This window comes from Oncorhynchus keta, chromosome 34, assembly GCF_023373465.1.
Source record: "Oncorhynchus keta strain PuntledgeMale-10-30-2019 chromosome 34, Oket_V2, whole genome shotgun sequence".
NCBI classification, from domain to species: Eukaryota; Metazoa; Chordata; class Actinopteri; order Salmoniformes; family Salmonidae; genus Oncorhynchus; species Oncorhynchus keta.
In genome coordinates, this window is record NC_068454.1 from 18,499,101 (window position 1) to 18,517,137 (window position 18,037).

An 18,037-nucleotide genomic window follows, 5' to 3' on the forward strand; every position below is an offset into this window, starting at 1 on the left:
AGAGCTTATCCAGAACTCAGTTTGGGAGGCGTGGGCTTACTTGAGAAATCTTGTTGTAATAAATACATAACACAAATTTTCCATTCACGGTACCAACTTTAATCAGAGGAACATTTTTCTGGAACTTGCTTATTCCTAACATTGTTTGGAAAAAAACTGTGTTAATTAATGCCTTACAAATATTGTATACCTAACAAATTGAAGGAAGTGCACTTTAAAATTCTACATAAGATATATCCATATACTTCTATGTTGTCCAAATTTGTGGCTATTGATGATATCTGCGTTTTTTTTGTGAAAAAGGTGAAAATCTGACTCACTTGATCTATGAATGTACATTTGTGTTAGAAATTTGGGAAAACCTTGCAGAATACTTATTTACCATTTTGAACAATACCCATGTTTTTGACATGAAGGATATAGTATAATATAATAATATAAGTATGTTAATATTGCAATGATAACAAGACCATTGAAATTATTGTGATTGTTTTTATTTCTTGTTGCCAAAAACTTTATACACAAACAACAATTCCATAATTCCATACCAATATTAAAATGATTTTTGATTGAATTTAATCATCTTGTTAAGACATTATGAATGAATAACACTAAGAATAACATCTTCCTAAATCATTAATGAGATTTTTTCAGAGTGAATACAATTGCACCCAAATTGTATTTATTTATTAATATATATATATATATATATATATATATATATATATATATATATATTGTATGTATTTAGTATTTTCATGTTTATACCTGTGTTTAGTTTTGTTAGACGTTTGATGTAAAAAATGTATTCCATTTTGTATTATGAATAATAATAATAAATAAAAAATGTTTTAAAATAACCTCCAGGCAGCTCAGCAGATCATTGGGGTTGGCTTGTTTTTCTCGTGCTGTGCTTGAAATTGAAGTGAATTGATTCGAATTCTATACATTCTGAGATTTCACGGGTCTATGGTTGAGTAGGTTTACGATCTTTCTTGTATAGGTCGTGTTACTACAGTTACTATTACAGGCTACTACAGATGTAGGATCTTAATTCGAGACAGTTTGCTACCGCGGGGATTTAATCCTGCAAAAAAAGGAAATGTGAAATATTATGTGGATTATAATTAATGGACATGTTTGTAGGGGTGAATGAAAATCAAGACTGAAATTTCAAAGCGGAAATGACAATCTTCAGAAGACTATTAAACTTCAAATACACTACAGGTTTAAAACATCCTGTTTTGAAGGAAATTTCTCCTGCAACAGGGTGATCTTACATATATGTACAACACGTCATCCTCCTATCACGAGTATAGTGTGTGGGAAAGCCTGCATGTGGATAGGCCATTGGCTGAGAAATCAATCCGTCTCATGTTGAGAGAGCTCGGCATTTAGCCTTGATACTGTAGACAGCATAACTAATAAACCTGAATTACTAATACAGTGCTTTTGTTGTATTCAACTTTTGAGGCGTTAATGTCAATTAAACCTAGGTTATTTTTATTTATTTATTGTCATCTTCAACCTAGAGCGTAACCAGGAAGTGAGTGGGAGCGTGGAGACGAGGGGATCTTTGGTGTGGAGGAGTGCGCTTCTCAGTGAGTGATTCTTGTTAAACACTTTCACTTGAAAGTCGCAGCTACAATGTTTTCTTCAAAGTAGTCATGGCCCACGGGAAGTCGCCTTCCAAGACCCGGGGATTATGATATTAGTGCTGTAATGTCTTTGTAAGTAAATCAGTCTTTCATGCTTTATGTTGCCTCTAAAAAGAAAAACCGTGGGATAGGCTCGTGCTCTACTCCGTGTATACACAGGATACTTTGTAGTGAAATTCACAGCTTGGATCGCTCACGGCTGCAGTAATAATTGTCATATTTTTTGCAACATTCATTCACTGGTAAAATGCAAGGTTTTGGCTATTGCTACGTTTGTGAAGTGGACCATTTTGTGTCACTGCAATCAGTGTTCATGCCAAAGTACCGTAGGCTGCTATACCACCTGCTTGTCTCTGTTCAGAGAACTGTTTCAAACGTTTACACAGAACTTTGGACCCGAGCCTTGGCATAGAAGTGTGTGTGTACGCACATGTGCTTTGTCTTTGTATCTGTGTGTGTGGCAATTGTGTCGTAGTTATACCATTGTTATTCTCACAATGGTAGGACCTGGATTACGAGTCCAGATTCCAGTTGCTGTTCTCTCTCTCTCTCTCTCTCTCTCTCTCTCTCTCTCTCTCTCTGTGTGTGCTGTTATTCAGAACACTAATTTATTTCCTGTCTACATGTAATTTTAATCATATCACAAGGTGGCACACTGACATTTTTCAACATGAATGAAGTCCTAGATAGGGAGAGCACTGAAGGCCAAGTAGAGAACCAGTGAAAGTTAAATTACACTCTTTGAGTGACATGTCCCCATAATGTGTTGGTAATGGTACTATGATTAAAGTACATTAAACAAAGGCACTAAAAGGGTTGTGATTGGCAGCAGGTCTTCAGCAGACCACCCCCACAAGCCTGGTCTCATAGACTAGACGTAACATAGTAAACTTAAATCCTCAATACCCAAATTAGTATGATATGTTACGTTTGGCATGGTTACGTAAGACAGATGGTTACTTAATGTAAAATGTATGGTTGTTCGAGGTGGGGGGTTGTTCGAGGTGGATGGCTAGGCGTATAATCCGAACGTCTAGCAACCTAAAGGTTACGAGTTCAAATCTCACACAGACAACTTTAGTATTTCAGCTAATTAGCTACTACTTTTTATCTACTTTGAAACTACTTAATATGTTAGCCAAACCTAATCTTAACCCTTTAAGCTAACCCTTCCCCTAACCTTAACTCTTTTAGTTAACCCTTACCTAAACCCTTTAACCTAACATATCATACATTTGGCAAATTCACAACACATTTTGCAAATTCGTAACATATAACACAAATTTTAATTTGTAACATATGATACGAAATTGGTAATGGGCATTCACAAATTAATACTTACTGTTAGGTTCTAATTATAATAGTAAGAACTCAAGTTTATTCTTCCCAAAGGATCGAACAGCTGAATCAACGAAAACATATTCACACGAGCACTAGTATTTAACCCTTTCTCCTATGCTGAGTCTCCTACACATCTGTACAGCCAATGCATCTCTGTTGCTAGACAGAAACTCTAGTGATATATGTTCTTCCTCACTTCATCTGACCTGACCTCTGCCCCAAAGTGTTCACTCCTCCCCAACTCACAGCTGTCATGGTGACTGGTACCAGACTGTGTCTCTTCTCCTCCCAGAGGATCCCTGATGGCTAACAATAACATATCCTGACACAATGAAACATTATACATTACCCTCTCTCCCTCAGTGACATGAACAAGTATATTTCCTATTCTCAGAACCCAACGATACCATACTAAATGTAACATATTGGATTTACATACAGAATATTACAAAATACTCACTCACTCACTCACTCACTCACTCACTCACTCACTCACTCACTCACTCACTCACTCACTCACTCACTCACTCACCCACACACACACTGGACACCAACATAATGTCATTAACCTCAGGTTATTACACAATATCAATTACATGTCATTACATTCCCTAATATATTGCTATTACAGTTTTGTTACAAAGCAATAAAATAATTCTGTGTCAGAGAGTCATCCGTGGTGCAACATATATGTACTCTCATGCAAAGAGTGAGACTTTTTCTCCATCTCTCCAGCTCTTCATTTTGCCTGACATTGGAGCTCTCTGTCCTTTGGACAACAACTATGAGCGAGATTGAGAAGGAAGATAATTGAATCAGAAGAAAAACAATCTGGTGAAATTAAAATAAAAACACTTTCTCTACATATATCTTTGACCTTCCCACTCCTTGTTGTGTGTTTGTCTGAATTTGACTGTGTGTACATGTGTGTGTTGTTACAAAACCAATAACTAGCCTATTGATTTTTCTTCTCTCCTTATGGCTAGGGGTTGTAGGCCTAGCTACATGGTACAGTTTACATACACCTTAGCCAAATACATTTAAACTCAGTTTTTCACAATTCCTGACATTTAATCTGAGTACCATTTCCCTGTCTTAGGTCAGTTAGGATCACCACTTTATTTTAAGAATGTTAAATGTCAGAACAATTGTAGAGATAATTATTTATTTCAGCTTTTATTTCTTTCATCACATTCCCAGTGGGTCAGAAGTCTACATACACAATTAGTATTTGGTAGCATTGCCTTTACATTGTTTAACTTGGGTTAAATGTTTCGGGTAGTCTTCCACAAGCTTCCCACAATAAGTTGGATGAATTTTGGCCCATACCTCCTGACAGAGCTGGTGTAACTGAGTCAGATTTGTAGGCCTCCTTGCTCGCACACACTTTTTCAGTACTGGCCAAAAATGTTCGATAGGATTGATGTCAGGGCTTTGTGATGGCCACTCCAATACTTTGACTTTGTTGTCCTTAAGCCATTTTGCAACAACTTTGGAAGTATGCTTGGAGTCATTGTCCATTTGGAAGACCCATTTGTGACCAAGCTTTAACTTCCTGACTGATGTCTTGAGATATTGCTTCAATATATCCACATAATTTTCCTCCTTCATGATGCCATCTATTTTGTGAAGTGCACCAGTCCCTCCTGCAGCAAAGCTCCCCCACAACATGATCCTGCCACCCCCGTGTTTCACGGTTGGGATGGTGTTCTTCGGCTTGCAAGCCTCCTTCTTTTTCCTCCAAACGTAACGAGGGCCATTATGGCCAAACAGTTCTATTTTTGTTTCATCAGAACAGAGGACATTTCTTCAAAAAGTACAATCTTTGTCCCCGTGTGCAGTTGCAAACCATAGTCTGGCTTTTTTATGGCGGTTTTGGAGCAGTTGCTTCTTTCTTGCTGAGCGGCCTTTCAGGTTGTGTAGATGTAGGACTCGTTTTACTGTGAATATAGAATATTTTGTACCGGTTTTCTCCAGCATCTCCACAATCGGTGACATCACTTGCTCTGAGACCTTGAAGTAGTAGTGGCTTTTGTGGAGCGATCGGTAACGATGCTTCGAGGGTGACTGTTGTTGATGTGTGCAGAGGGTCCCTGGTTCGCGCCCGGGTATGGGCGAGGGGACGGTCTAAAGTTATACTGTTACACATGCACAAAGTAGATATCCTAACCGACTTGCCAAAACTATAGTTTGTTAACAAGAAATTTGTCAAGTGGATAAAAAACAGGTTTCAATGACTCCAACCTACGTGTATGTAAACTTCCGACTTCAACTGTATGTAACCTGATTTGATGTGTGCATAAATGTGGGAAGTAAGTGTGTGTGATCACTAGGTGTTGAATGTGTGCCCAGGAGACAGCCACCTTAACTTAGGTCCAGGGCCAGCTCCGTCTTGACCACTTGTTCGGTCAGTCCAAACAGATGTGTTCAGATGGTGACGAAACATAAATATGTACATAAAGTAAAAATACAAAAAGGCATGCACAAACTAAAGACCCAATAACAACAGTATTGTGTGGGACTGGGATTGTGTTGGTTTCAGTAGCTGTCAGCTGTGTATTTTTTTGACAGGGTCAGTGGATGGGATTAGTTATCTCCAGTTTGATTGTTAGTTGATTTCAAATGTTCAGTTTTCTTTAGACATTTAGACGTATTGTCAGTCTGTCTGATTTTGATGTGACTTTCAGTTTATTAAATGATTGGTTTTGTGTAATTGTTAATTTGCCCCATCTAATGTGAAGCTGTGTCCCCTGTTCTGCATGCTGCAATTAATAGAAATTCATTCTATAGAACTGACAGAGAAGTGCATGTCTGTTCATTCTATTATTATATATAATTCAGAACATTATGTAACAGACATGTAGGACAGACTCTTTCAAGACAGAAACCCATGAACCACCTGTTTAATGCCTGACCTTCTAAGAAGCAGGAGACCATTTTATTTTCCATCATAGATCTAATGACTGCTATATTTAGATAAACCGACTGACCCTTAAATTTGTAAATAAGATCACACCAAAGCTCATATAATAGAAATGTTGATCTGTTTTGACCTGATAAGACTGTGATGTTTACCTGAAATTGAATATTTGAAAAAAATATTTACTTCAATTACTTAAAAATGATATTCATCTCAAATTGAATAGTCAGTAGTTGGTCTAATTGGAATAGATTGGATAGGATTTATTAGCAGTAGTGTATCAAATTTATTCCATTGTCATTAGTACCATTGCTGAGGGCTCTGTTATAACACCTCCCTCAGGTCAGAATGAGTAAGGAGAACCTCAGCGACTGGCCCCCTTCCCAGACCTCTACAGAGGAGGAAGAGGAGGAGGAAGATGATGGGGAGCCCAAGGTGTGTCAGGTGTGTGGAGATCGGGCTACAGGCTATCACTTCAACGCCATGACATGTGAGGGCTGCAAGGGATTCTTCAGGTAAGTGAAACAGACACACTCAATAATTCAGTGCTGTGTTGGCATAAACAAGGAAGTGAGTGTTTGAGAATGTTTGTGTTTTACAAATCAAGTGGTTAATACATTGTGGCCAATAGGTTCTCACAGGTGAGAGCAGTAGATACATCTCCGGAATTATGTGGAATATAATTAATGGTTGATGTAGTTTTCATTTGGGCAAATCTAGTCTGACATTTTAAAGTGGAAATTACAAACTTTTAGAGCTCTTTTAAAGCTGCAATATGTAACTTTTTGGGCGACCTGACAAAATTCACATAGAAATGTGAGTTATAGATCTGTCATTCTCATCGAAAGCAAGTCTAAGATGTTGTTAAAATGTTTTGTTTTTGAAAATTTACTTTTGGTTTTGTACACCAACTTCAAATAGCTCAAAATACAATATTTTGGGTTATGGAAAATATATTTCACAGCGGTTTAGATGGCACAATGTTTCTCTACACTATACCTGCTTGTTTTGTCACATAAACTGAAATTAGGCGTACTACTAGAATTCTAACAACCGAGAAATGGCGGAGCGATTTCTGCATAGTGCACCTTTAAACCTTCTCTGTGCCTTTGCATTTCCTTGCATTTTCCACATTTGGATCTGTATACTACTCTGACTCACTCCATATATACTCTCTTTGTTGCTGGTTGACATGATTGCTCTTTGTTGCTGGGCAGTGTTGCTTGTTTGAGACTCTCTATGGGCTGACTATTTGAGCTCTGTATTCTGTATGCTCCAAGTACTCATTAGCGGTAAATAGGCATGTCTATCAGTGGTATCCATTGGCGATGAAGATAAGCAGATGTCAAATTAGCTCATTAAAACACACACACGATCTCTCTCTTATAAACACGCACGCACATGAATTTTCTTAAAAAACATAGTTAAGATAATAACTGAATCCATGTAATTGTCACACCCTGATCTGTTTCAGCTGTCTTTGTGCTTGTCTCCACCCTCCTCCAGGTGTCGCTCATCTTCCCCATTATCCCCTGTGTATTTACATCTGTGTTCTCTGTTTGTCTGTTGCCAGTTCATTTTGTAAAACCTACCAGAGTTTGTTCACCTACGCCTGTTTTCTAGTCCTTCCCGGTTTTGACTGTTCTGCCTGCCCTGACCCTGAGCCTGCCTGCTTGCCATTCTATACCTTGCCCCACCTCACTGGATTATTGACCCCTGCCTGCCCTGACCCTGACCCTGAGACTGCCTGCCGTTCTGGACCTTTTGCACCCTCTCTGGATTACTGACCTCTGCCTGCCTTTGATCTGTCGTTTGCCTGGCCCTGTACTAGAAATAAACTGTTGTTTCTTCAACACTGTCTGCATCTGGATCATACCTGAAACTTGATAGCAATTATGTTTAAATCTGTGGCTGAAACTCACCTTTTCCACATACAGTATAGTATATTTAGTATATTTACAGTATATTTATAGTATGTGTATCATGTGCCTCTGATGTTGTGCCAGGCGTGCCATGAAGCACCCCACTAAGTTCTGCTGCCCGCGGCAGGGTGTCTGTGTCATCACCAAGAACAACCGCCGCCAGTGCCAGGCCTGTCGACTCCACAAATGCCAGTCCATAGGCATGCTGAAAGAGTGTGAGTTCACACACTAACACAAACACACTTACGCCCATACACTGGGTTACCGTTGGCTTTTTAATCTTTCTGTAGTGACATGCAGACCTGGGTTCAAATACGTGTTATTTAAATACTCCTATTCTTTGTATTTGATTATTTTCAAATAATGCGATGCTGAATCAACTACTTCTACAAGTATTTGAACGTATTTTCTAATAATTTCCTATAAATAGCCTGCTATTTGAAAATATTTTCTAAGATGTACTTCCAAATACATTATTTCAAATAACCCTAGGACCAATCAGACCAGGGTTCAAATGCATGGAGTATTTCAATATGTGTGTTCAAATACATGCCAATACATTCCAAGTGTATTTCCATATATACTTTGTGTACACAACTTTAGGAACACCTTCCTAATATTTTGTCCTCAGAACAGCGTCAATTTGTCGGACTCTACAAGGTGTTGAAAGCGTTCCATAGGGATCCTGGACCATGTTGACTCCAATGATTCCCACAGTTGTGGCAAGTTGGCTCTATGTCCATTTTAGGTGGTGGACCAATCTTTATACACACGGGAAACTGTTAAGCTTGAAAAACCCAGCAGCCTTGAAGTTCTTGACAGAAACCGGTGTGCCTGGCATCTACTACCATACCCTGTTCAAAGGCTTTTACATTTTGTGTCTTGCCCAATCACTCTCTGTATGGCATACATACACAATCCATGTCGCAATTGTCAATCCTTTTATAACCTGTCTCCTCCCCTTCATCTACACTGATTTGATGTGGATTTAACAAGTGACATCAATAAGAGATCTGTAACAATCATGGTAGGTGGAAGAAGGAGAGGACCAAGGTGCGTGTTCATGATCTTTTAATACACTGAACACTAGAACAAAAATAACAAACAATACAGTCCTGTCCGGTACAGAGATAGAGACAGAAAACAATCACCCACAATCAAAATGGGAAAACAGGCTACCTAAGTATGGCTCTCAATCAGAGACAACGATAGACAGCTGCCTCTGATTGAGAACCATACTAGGCCAAACACATAGAAAAAGAAAACCTAAACCTAGACCTACAACATAGAATACCCACCCACATCACACCCTAACAAAACTAAAAATAGAAACATACAAAGCAAACTACGGTCAGGGTGTGACAAGATCATAGCTTTCACCTGGATTCACCTGGTCAGTCTATGTCATGGAAAGAGCAGGTGTTCTTAATGTTTTTTATATACTTAGTATTCCAATATATTAAACTTCTTCTTCGAACTTAAAAATGTAGGTAAAAGTAAGTGAAATAGTATTTGAACCCAGGTCTGCCGTGGTGGCAAAGCGTTTGTCTCTGTTGCCATAGTGATCATGTCAAAGGAGGCTGTGGAGAAGAGGAGGAGTCAGATCAGGAGGAACAGGATGGTTGAAGAGCCCCCGGTCCTCTCGCCACAACAGGAAGCTGTCATACAGGAACTGTTCAACGCCCATGAAAAGACCTTCGACATCACCTTTTCCCACTTCCAGTTCAGGGTGTGTGTGTGTGTGTGTGTGTGTGTGTGTGTGTGTGCGTCCGTGCATTTTTGTTTTGTGTCCTGTGTTGCATATTGGGTGGATGATATCTGATTGAGTTTGTGTCTGTTTCAGCCCATCGACAGAGACCTCAACCCCATGTCTGTGTGGAACCAGACTGCCAGTGGGCAAAGTGTAAAACAGACTAGAAGAATGGATAACTTGTCATCATCTTACTCCACATCCACCTCCACCAGCTTCTCCTCTTCCTCCTGTTCTTTAGAGGATGAGGAGAAGGACAGGAGTGATGGAGGGAAGAATACGGTTTTCACCACTCTGCCCGATGAAGCTGACCTTACCACCAACATGGAGGAGAAGAAGAAGGAGGAGAAGGAGAAGAAGGAGGACAGGAGTGATGGGGGGAAGAATACAGTTTTCACCACTCTGCCCCACATAGCTGACCTCACCACCTACATGATCCAAAACATCATCAACTTTGCCAAAGGACTCCCCTCCTTCAGGTGTGTGTGTTTGCATATTTGTGTATGCCCCCCCTTCTCTCTATCGCTCTCTTACCTGTGAGGGTGTGTGTGTGTGGGTGTGTCTGACAGGGCCTTGGCCATAGACGACCAGATCTCTCTGTTGAAGGGGGCCATGTTTGAGATGATGCAGATCCGCTTCAACATGATGTTCAATGTCAAGACGGGCATCTGGGAGTGTGGTCCCCTGACGTACTGCATGGACGACGCTGTCCGGGGTGAGTGAACCTTCATACTACATAGCCAAACTTACATACATAGCATACATAGCCATGCTGAATACGGAGCCCCAAGTGGTAGAATGTCCTGCATTGAAGGCCCATTATCAACTAGTCACAGTTCATGGCTGAGAGGGGTGACTTACTGCCGGTTAATTAGCTGTACAGGGCTCACTATGGAACCTCTCTAACTAGAAGGAGGAGGAGAGATGGATATGGTGGATATGCAGGTACGAGGAGAATAGAGGAGGTGGAGGAGAGGGAGGTGTGTCAGCAGGTTTAGTTATCTCTGGTGGGAATTGGGGGAGAGGGAGGTGTGTCAGCAGGTTTAGTTATCTCTGGTGGGAGTTGGGGGAGAGGGAAGTGTCAGCAAGTTTAGTTATCTCTGGTGGGAGTTGGGGGAGAGGGAGGTGTGTCAGCAGGTTTAGTTATCTCTGGTGGGAGTTGGGGGAGAGGGAAGTGTGTCAGCAGGTTTAGTTATCTCTGGTGGGAGTTGGGGGAGAGGGAGAGGGAAGTGTGTCAGCAGGTTTAGTTATCTCTGGTGGGAGGTGGAAGAGAGGGAGAGGGAGGTGTGTCAGCAGGTTTAGTTATCTCTGGTGGGAGTTGGGAGAGAGGGAGAGGGAGGTGTGTCAGCAGGTTTAGTTATCTCTGGTGGGAGTTGGGGAGAGGGAGAGGGAGGTGTGTCAGCAGGTTTAGTTATCTCTGGTGGGAGTTGGGAGAGAGGGAGAGGGAGGTGTGTCAGCAGGTTTAGTTATCTCTGGTGGGAGTTGGGGAGAGGGAGGTGTGTCAGCAGGTTTAGTTATCTCTGGTGGGAGTTGGGAGAGAGGGAGAGGGAGGTGTGTCAGCAGGTTTAGTTATCTCTGGTGGGAGTTGGGAGAGAGGGAGAGGGAGGTGTGTCAGCAGGTTTAGTTATCTCTGGTGGGAGTTGGGAGAGAGGGAGAGGGAGGTGTGTCAGCAGGTTTAGTTATCTCTGGTGGGAGGTGGAAGAGGGGTGTGTCAGAGGTTTAGTTAGGTGGGTCAGCAGGTTTAGGTTTAGTTATCTCTGGTGGGAGTTGGGGGAGAGGGAGAGGGAGGTGTGTCAGCAGGTTTAGTTATCTCTGGTGGGAGTTGGGGAGAGGGAGAGGGAGGTGTGTCAGCAGGTTTAGTTATCTCTGGTGGGAGTTGGAGGAGAAGGAGAGGGAGGTGTGTCAGCAGGTTTAGTTATCTCTGGTGGGAGTTGGGAGAGAGGGAGAGGGAGGTGTGTCAGCAGGTTTAGTTATCTCTGGTGGGAGTTGGGGAGAGGGAGAGGGAGGTGTGTCAGCAGGTTTAGTTATCTCTGGTGGGAGGTGGAAGAGAGGGAGAGGGAGGTGTGTCAGCAGGTTTAGTTATCTCTGGTGGGAGTTGGGGGAGAGGGAGAGGGAGGTGTGTCAGCAGGTTTAGTTATCTCTGGTGGGAGTTGGGGAGAGGGAGAGGGAGGTGTGTCAGCAGGTTTAGTTATCTCTGGTGGGAGTTGGGGGAGAGGGAGAGGGAGGTGTGTCAGCAGGTTTAGTTATCTCTGGTGGGAGTTGGGGAGAGGGAAGTGTGTCATCAGGTTTAGTTATCTCTGGTGGGAGGTGGAGGAGAAGGAGAGGGAGGTGTGTCAGCAGGTTTAGTCATCTCTGGTGGGAGGTGGAGGAGAAGGAGAGGGAGGTGTGTCAGCAGGTTTAGTCATCTCTGGTGGGAGGTGGAGGAGAAGGAGAGGGAGGTGTGTCAGCAGGTTTAGTCATCTCTGGTGGGAGGTGGAGGAGAAGGAGAGGGAGGTGTGTCAGCAGGTTTAGTCATCTCTGGTGGGAGGTGGAGGAGAGGGAGAGGGAGGTGTGTCAGCAGGTTTAGTTACCTCTGGTAGAGGTCGGCCGATTATGATTTTTCAACGCCAATATCGATTATTGGAGGACCAAAAAGAGCAGATGCCGATTAATCGGCCGATTTATTTGTATTCTTATTTGTAATAATGACAATTACAACAATACTGAATGAACACTTATTTTAACTTAATATAATACATCAATAAATTCAATTTAGCCTCAAATAAATAATGAAACATGTTCAATTTGGTTTAAATAATGCAAAAACAAAGTGTTGGAGAAGTAAGTAAAAGTGCAATATTTGCCATGTAAGAAAGCTAACGTTTAGGTTCCTTGCTCAGAACATATGAAAGCTGGTGGTTCCTATTAACACGAGTCTTCAATAGTCAGGAAAGACGTTTTAGGTTGTAGTTATTATAGGAATTATAGGACTATTTCTCTCTATACGATTTGTATTTCATATACCTTTGACTATTGGATGTTCTTATAGGCACTTTAGTATTGCCAGTGTAACAGTATAGCTTCCATCCCTCACCTCACTCCTACCTGGGCTCGAAACAGCAACACAACGACAAGAGCCACCATCGAAGCAGCGTTACCCATGCAGAGCAAGGGGAACAACTACTCCAAGTCTTAGAGCGAGTGACGTTTGAAACGCTATTAGCGCGCATCTCGCTAACTAGCTAGCCATTTCACATCGGTTACACCATCCTAATCTCGGGAGTTGATAGACCTGAAGTTATAAACAGCGCAATGCTTGAAGAGCTGCTTGCAAAACGCACAAAAGTGCTGTTTGAATGAATGCCACTAATTTAGAGACTAACCTCTGCCAATAGTTTTGTAGTTGTAAAAAACAATTCTGCGAGCAATGGGGTCAGAGAGACAGACAGTCGCATGACAGAGTTGACATACTTTCTATGAATGCTGCTGTTTGAATCAGAATGTGCCCAAACCCGTTCTTATTACCAACCAGTGTTGTAACTAGATGTAGCTCAAATTGGACTCAGCCATTCACAGCTTCTTCTGTGTCTGCTTTCCATTGAAGTGGATTCAATCCCAATGTCTTGTACTTGAATCAAATTTTTGTCTGTCTACAGTTGTATATCATTAGGCTGACTGGCCCACCCAAGCCACAGTTTACCAGCACTGGTAGTCATTGTTCAATGGAGACGAGTCTCTGAGCTCTACAACTGACGAAGCTACATGGAGTCAGATCGTTACTCACCTGACTAGCAGCCTCATTGCTGCTGCTAATTAATAGCCGTTGCTAATAAAAGCTGGTAATAAGAATATAAGAGCTTTATGTTTTCTTTTCACTAATCCCTGGGGGACCTTAATGAGCCCCTCCCATTTCAACAGGTGTTGCCCATCTGTTTGTTTATGTCTCTGTGGCTGTGTTTACACAGGCAGCCAAATTCTGATATATTGCCCAATTATTTGCAAAATATCTGATCTGATTGGTCAAAAGAACCATCGTTACATTATAGATAGAATGCTGTGATTAGGGCACCAGGCCTTCCTGTTACCGTTGCCATTGATGACCGGCTGGAGGAGCAGCTGTATGATATCTTATGTTTCCCAATCTGGAAAAGTGGTGTCCACTTGAAAGGAAATAATTGGCCAATCAGTGACCCCTCGTAACTGTCAGAGTAAGGATACTGTCAGGATAATGTGATGAAGGTTTCTCATGTAATCAAATAAGTAGTGTCAAGTTAGATATAATCAAGGTAGATGAACAGCCTGGTGAGGTTACACAATGGTCAACTTTCATTCCAGTGTGTTGTGCTGTTATTACTGGATGTTTCTATGGTTCCGTGTAGACTTGTCCTTGACCTAGCTGTTAATGGATGTTGGTATAAAACACTGTTCCCTGTTGTTTTCCCTGTGAGGGTTATTAGATTTATTTAGTTCCTTTATCACATCACATGACTGTAGACGATCATCATCACCCTGTCTCTCTCTCGTCATCACCCTGTCTCTCTCTCGTCATCACCCCGTCTCTCTCTCGTCATCACCCCGTCTCTCTCTCGTCATCACCCCGTCTCTCTCTCGTCATCACCCCGTCTCTCTCTCGTCATCACCCCGTCTCTCTCTCGTCATCACCCCGTCTCTCTCTCGTCATCACCCCGTCTCTCTCTCGTCATCACCCCGTCTCTCTCTCGTCATCACCCCGTCTCTCTCTCGTCATCACCCCGTCTCTCTCTCGTCATCACCCCGTCTCTCTCTCGTCATCACCCCGTCTCTCTCTCGTCATCACCCCATCTCTCTCTCGTCATCACCCCGTCTCTCTCTCGTCATCACCCCGTCTCTCTCTCGTCATCACCCCGTCTCTCTCTCGTCATCACCCCGTCTCTCTCTCGTCATCACCCTGTCTCTCTCGTCATCACCCTGTCTCTCTCTCGTCATCATCCTGTCTCTCTCTCGTCATCACCCAGTCTCTCTCTCGTCATCACGCCGTCTCTCTCTCGTCATCACCCCGTCTCTCTCTCGTCATCACCCCGTCTCTCTCTCGTCATCACCCCGTCTCTCTCGTCATCACCCCGTCTCTCTCTCGTCATCACCCCGTCTCTCTCTCGTCATCACCCCGTCTCTCTCTCGTCATCACCCCGTCTCTCTCTCGTCATCACCCCGTCTCTCTCGTCATCACCCCGTCTCTCTCGTCATCACCCTGTCTCTCTCTCCTCATCATCCTGTCTCTCTCTCGTCATCACCCTGTCTCTCTCTCGTCATGACCCTGTCTCTCTCTCGTCATCACGCTGTCTCTCTCTCGTCATCACCCCGTCTCTCTCTCGTCATCACCCCGTCTCTCTCTCGTCATCACCCCGTCTCTCTCTCGTCATCACCCCGTCTCTCTCGTCATCACCCCGTCTCTCTCTCGTCATCACCCCGTCTCTCTCTCGTCATCACCCCGTCTCTCTCTCGTCATCACCCCGTCTCTCTCGTCATCACCCTGTCTCTCTCTCCTCATCATCCTGTCTCTCTCTCGTCATCACCCTGTCTCTCTCTCGTCATCACCCTGTCTCTCTCTCGTCATCACCCCGTCTCTCTCTCGTCATCACCCTGTCTCTCTCTCGTCAACACCCTGTCTCTCTCTCGTCATCACCCTGTCTCTCTCGTCATCACCCTGTCTCTCTCTCGTCATCATCCTGTCTCTCTCTCGTCATCACCCTGTCTCTCTCTCGTCATCACCCCGTCTCTCTCTCGTCATCACCCTGTCTCTCTCTCGTCATCACCCCGTCTCTCTCTCGTCATCACCCTGTCTCTCTCTCGTCATCACCCTGTCTCTCTCTCGTCATCACCCTGTCTCTCTCGTCATCACCCTGTCTCTCTCTCGTCATCATCCTGTCTCTCTCTCGTCATCACCCTGTCTCTCTCTCGTCATCACCCCGTCTCTCTCTCGTCATCACCCTGTCTCTCTCGTCATCATCCTGTCTCTCTCTCGTCATCACCCTGTCTCTCTCGTCATCATCCTGTCTCTCTCTCGTCATCACCCTGTCTCTCTCTCGTCATCACCTTGTCTCTCTCGTCTCTCCCTTTTACCCCATCCCCCACACTTTTCTCTATCTCCTCAGACAGAACACCCTCTCAATTCTCTATACCGCATCTCTCTCCTCTAAATCAAATCAAATCAAATCAAATTATATTGGTCACATACACATGGTTAGCAGATGTTAATGCGAGTGTAGCGAAATGCTTGTGCTTCTAGTTCCGACAATGCAGTAATAACCAACAAGTAATCTAACTAACAATTCCAAAACTACTGTCTTATCCACAGTGTAAGGGGATAAAGAATATGTACATAAGGATATATGAATGAGTGATGGTACAGAGCAGCATAGGCAAGATACAGTAGATGGTATCGAGTACAGAATATACATATGAGATGAGTATGTAAACAAAGTGGCATAGTTAAAGTGGCTAGTGATACATGTATTACATAAGGATGCAGTCGATGATATAGAGTACAGTATATACGTATGGATATGAGATGAATAATGTAGGGTAAGTAACATTATATAAGGTAGCATTGTTTAAAGTGGCTAGTGATATATTTACATCATTTCCCATCAATTCCCATTATTAAAGTGGCTGGAGTTGAGTCAGTGTCAGTGTGTTGGCAGCAGCCACTCAATGTTAGTGGTGGCTGTTTAACCGTCTGATGGCCTTGAGATAGAAGCTGTTTTTCAGTCTCTCGGTCCCAGCTTTGATGCACCTGTACTGACCTCGCCTTCTGGATGATAGCGGGGCGAACAGGCAGTGGCTCGGGTGGTTGATGTCCTTGATGATCTTTATGGCCTTCCTGTAACATCGGGTGGTGTAGGTGTCCTGGAGGGCAGGTAGTTTGCCCCCGGTGATGCGTTGTGCAGACCTCACTACCCTCTGGAGAGCCTTACGGTTGTGGGCAGAGCAGTTGCCGTACCAGGCGGTGATACAGCCCGCCAGGATGCTCTCGATTGTGCATCTGTAGAAGTTTGTGAGTGCTTTTGGTGACAAGCCACATTTCTTCAGCCTCCTGAGGTTGATGCTCACGATGCTGTCTGTGTGAGTGGACCAATTCAGTTTGTCTGTGATGTGTATGCCGAGGAACTTAAAACTTACTACCCTCTCCACTACTGTTCCATCGATGTGGATAGGGGGGTGTTCCCTCTGCTGTTTCCTGAAGTCCACAATCATCTCCTTAGTTTTGTTGACGTTGAGTGTGAGGTTATTTTCCTGACACCACACTCCGAGGGCCCTCACCTCCACCCTGTAGGCCGTCTCGTCATTGTTGGTAATCAAGCCTACCACTGTTGTGTCGTCCGCAACCTTGATGATTGAGTTGGAGGCGTGCGTGGCCACGCAGTCGTGGGTGAACAGGGAGTACAGGAGAGGGCTCAGAACGCACCCTTGTGGGGCCCCAGTGTTGAGGATCAGCGGGGTGGAGATGTTGTTGCCTACCCTCACCACCTGGGGGCGGCCCGTCAGGAAGTCCAGTACCCAGTTGCACAGGGCGGGGTCGAGACCCAGGGTCTCGAGCTTGATGACGAGCTTGGAGGGTACTATGGTGTTGAATGCTGAGCTGTAGTTGATGAACAGCATTCTCACATAGGTATTCCTCTTGTCCAAATGGGTTAGGGCAGTGTGCAGTGTGGTTGAGATTGCATCGTCTGTGGACCTATTTGGGCGGTAAGCAAATTGGAGTGGGTCTAGGGTGTCAGGTAGGGTGGAGGTGATATGGTCCTTGACTAGTCTCTCAAAGCACTTCATGATGACGGAAGTGAGTGCTACGGGGCGGTAGTCGTTTAGCTCAGTTACCTTAGCTTTCTTGGGAACAGGAACAATGGTGGCCCTCTTGAAGCATGTGGGAACAGCAGACTGGTATAGGGAATGATTGAATATGTCCCTAAACACACCGGCCAGCTGGTCTGCGCATGCTCTGAGGGCACGGCTGGGGATGCTGTCTGGGCCTGCAGCCTTGCGTGGGTTAACACACGTTTAAATGTCTTACTCACCTCGGCTGCAGTGAAGGAGAGTCCGCATGTTTCCGTTGCAGGCCGTGTCAGTGGCACTGTATTGTCCTCAAAGCGGGCAAAAAAGTTATTTAGTCTGCCTGGGAGCAAGACATCCTGGTCCGTGACTGGGCTGGATTTCTTCTTGTAGTCCGTGATTGACTGTAGACCCTGCCACATGCCTCTTGTGTTTGTTTGATAGCCTTGCGGAGGGAATAGTTGCACTGTTTGTATTCGGTCATGTTACCAGTCACCTTTCCCTGATTAAAAGCAGTGATTCGTGCTTTCAGTTTCACGCGAATGCTGCCATCAATCCACGGCTTCTGGTTAGGGAATGTTTTAATCGTTGCTATGGGAACGACATCTTCAACGCACGTTCTAATGAACTCGCACACCGAATCAGCGTATTCGTCAATATT

The 18,037-nt window shown here is 43.7% G+C and overlaps 1 protein-coding gene across 3 annotated transcripts in view; it reads left to right on the forward strand.

Annotated features, from left to right (window-relative positions):
* Positions 1-1,348: 1,348 nt before the first annotated feature.
* nr1i2 (nuclear receptor subfamily 1, group I, member 2) overlaps positions 1,349-18,037 on the forward strand; it is a 21,805-nt gene continuing 5,116 nt past the window's right edge. Inside the window, exons 1-6 of one of the 3 annotated variants that reach the window (XM_035767609.2) lie at positions 1,349-1,730; positions 6,262-6,434; positions 7,926-8,056; positions 9,383-9,570; positions 9,685-10,070; positions 10,161-10,306. In XM_035767609.2, coding sequence (XP_035623502.1) covers positions 6,268-6,434; positions 7,926-8,056; positions 9,383-9,570; positions 9,685-10,070; positions 10,161-10,306 — 1,018 coding nt within the window. In that variant the 5' untranslated portion in view covers positions 1,349-1,730; positions 6,262-6,267. The remainder of the gene's footprint in view (positions 1,731-6,261; positions 6,435-7,925; positions 8,057-9,382; positions 9,571-9,684; positions 10,071-10,160; positions 10,307-18,037) is intronic. The other 2 variants (XM_035767610.2, XM_035767611.2) reach the window with 2 other exon arrangements.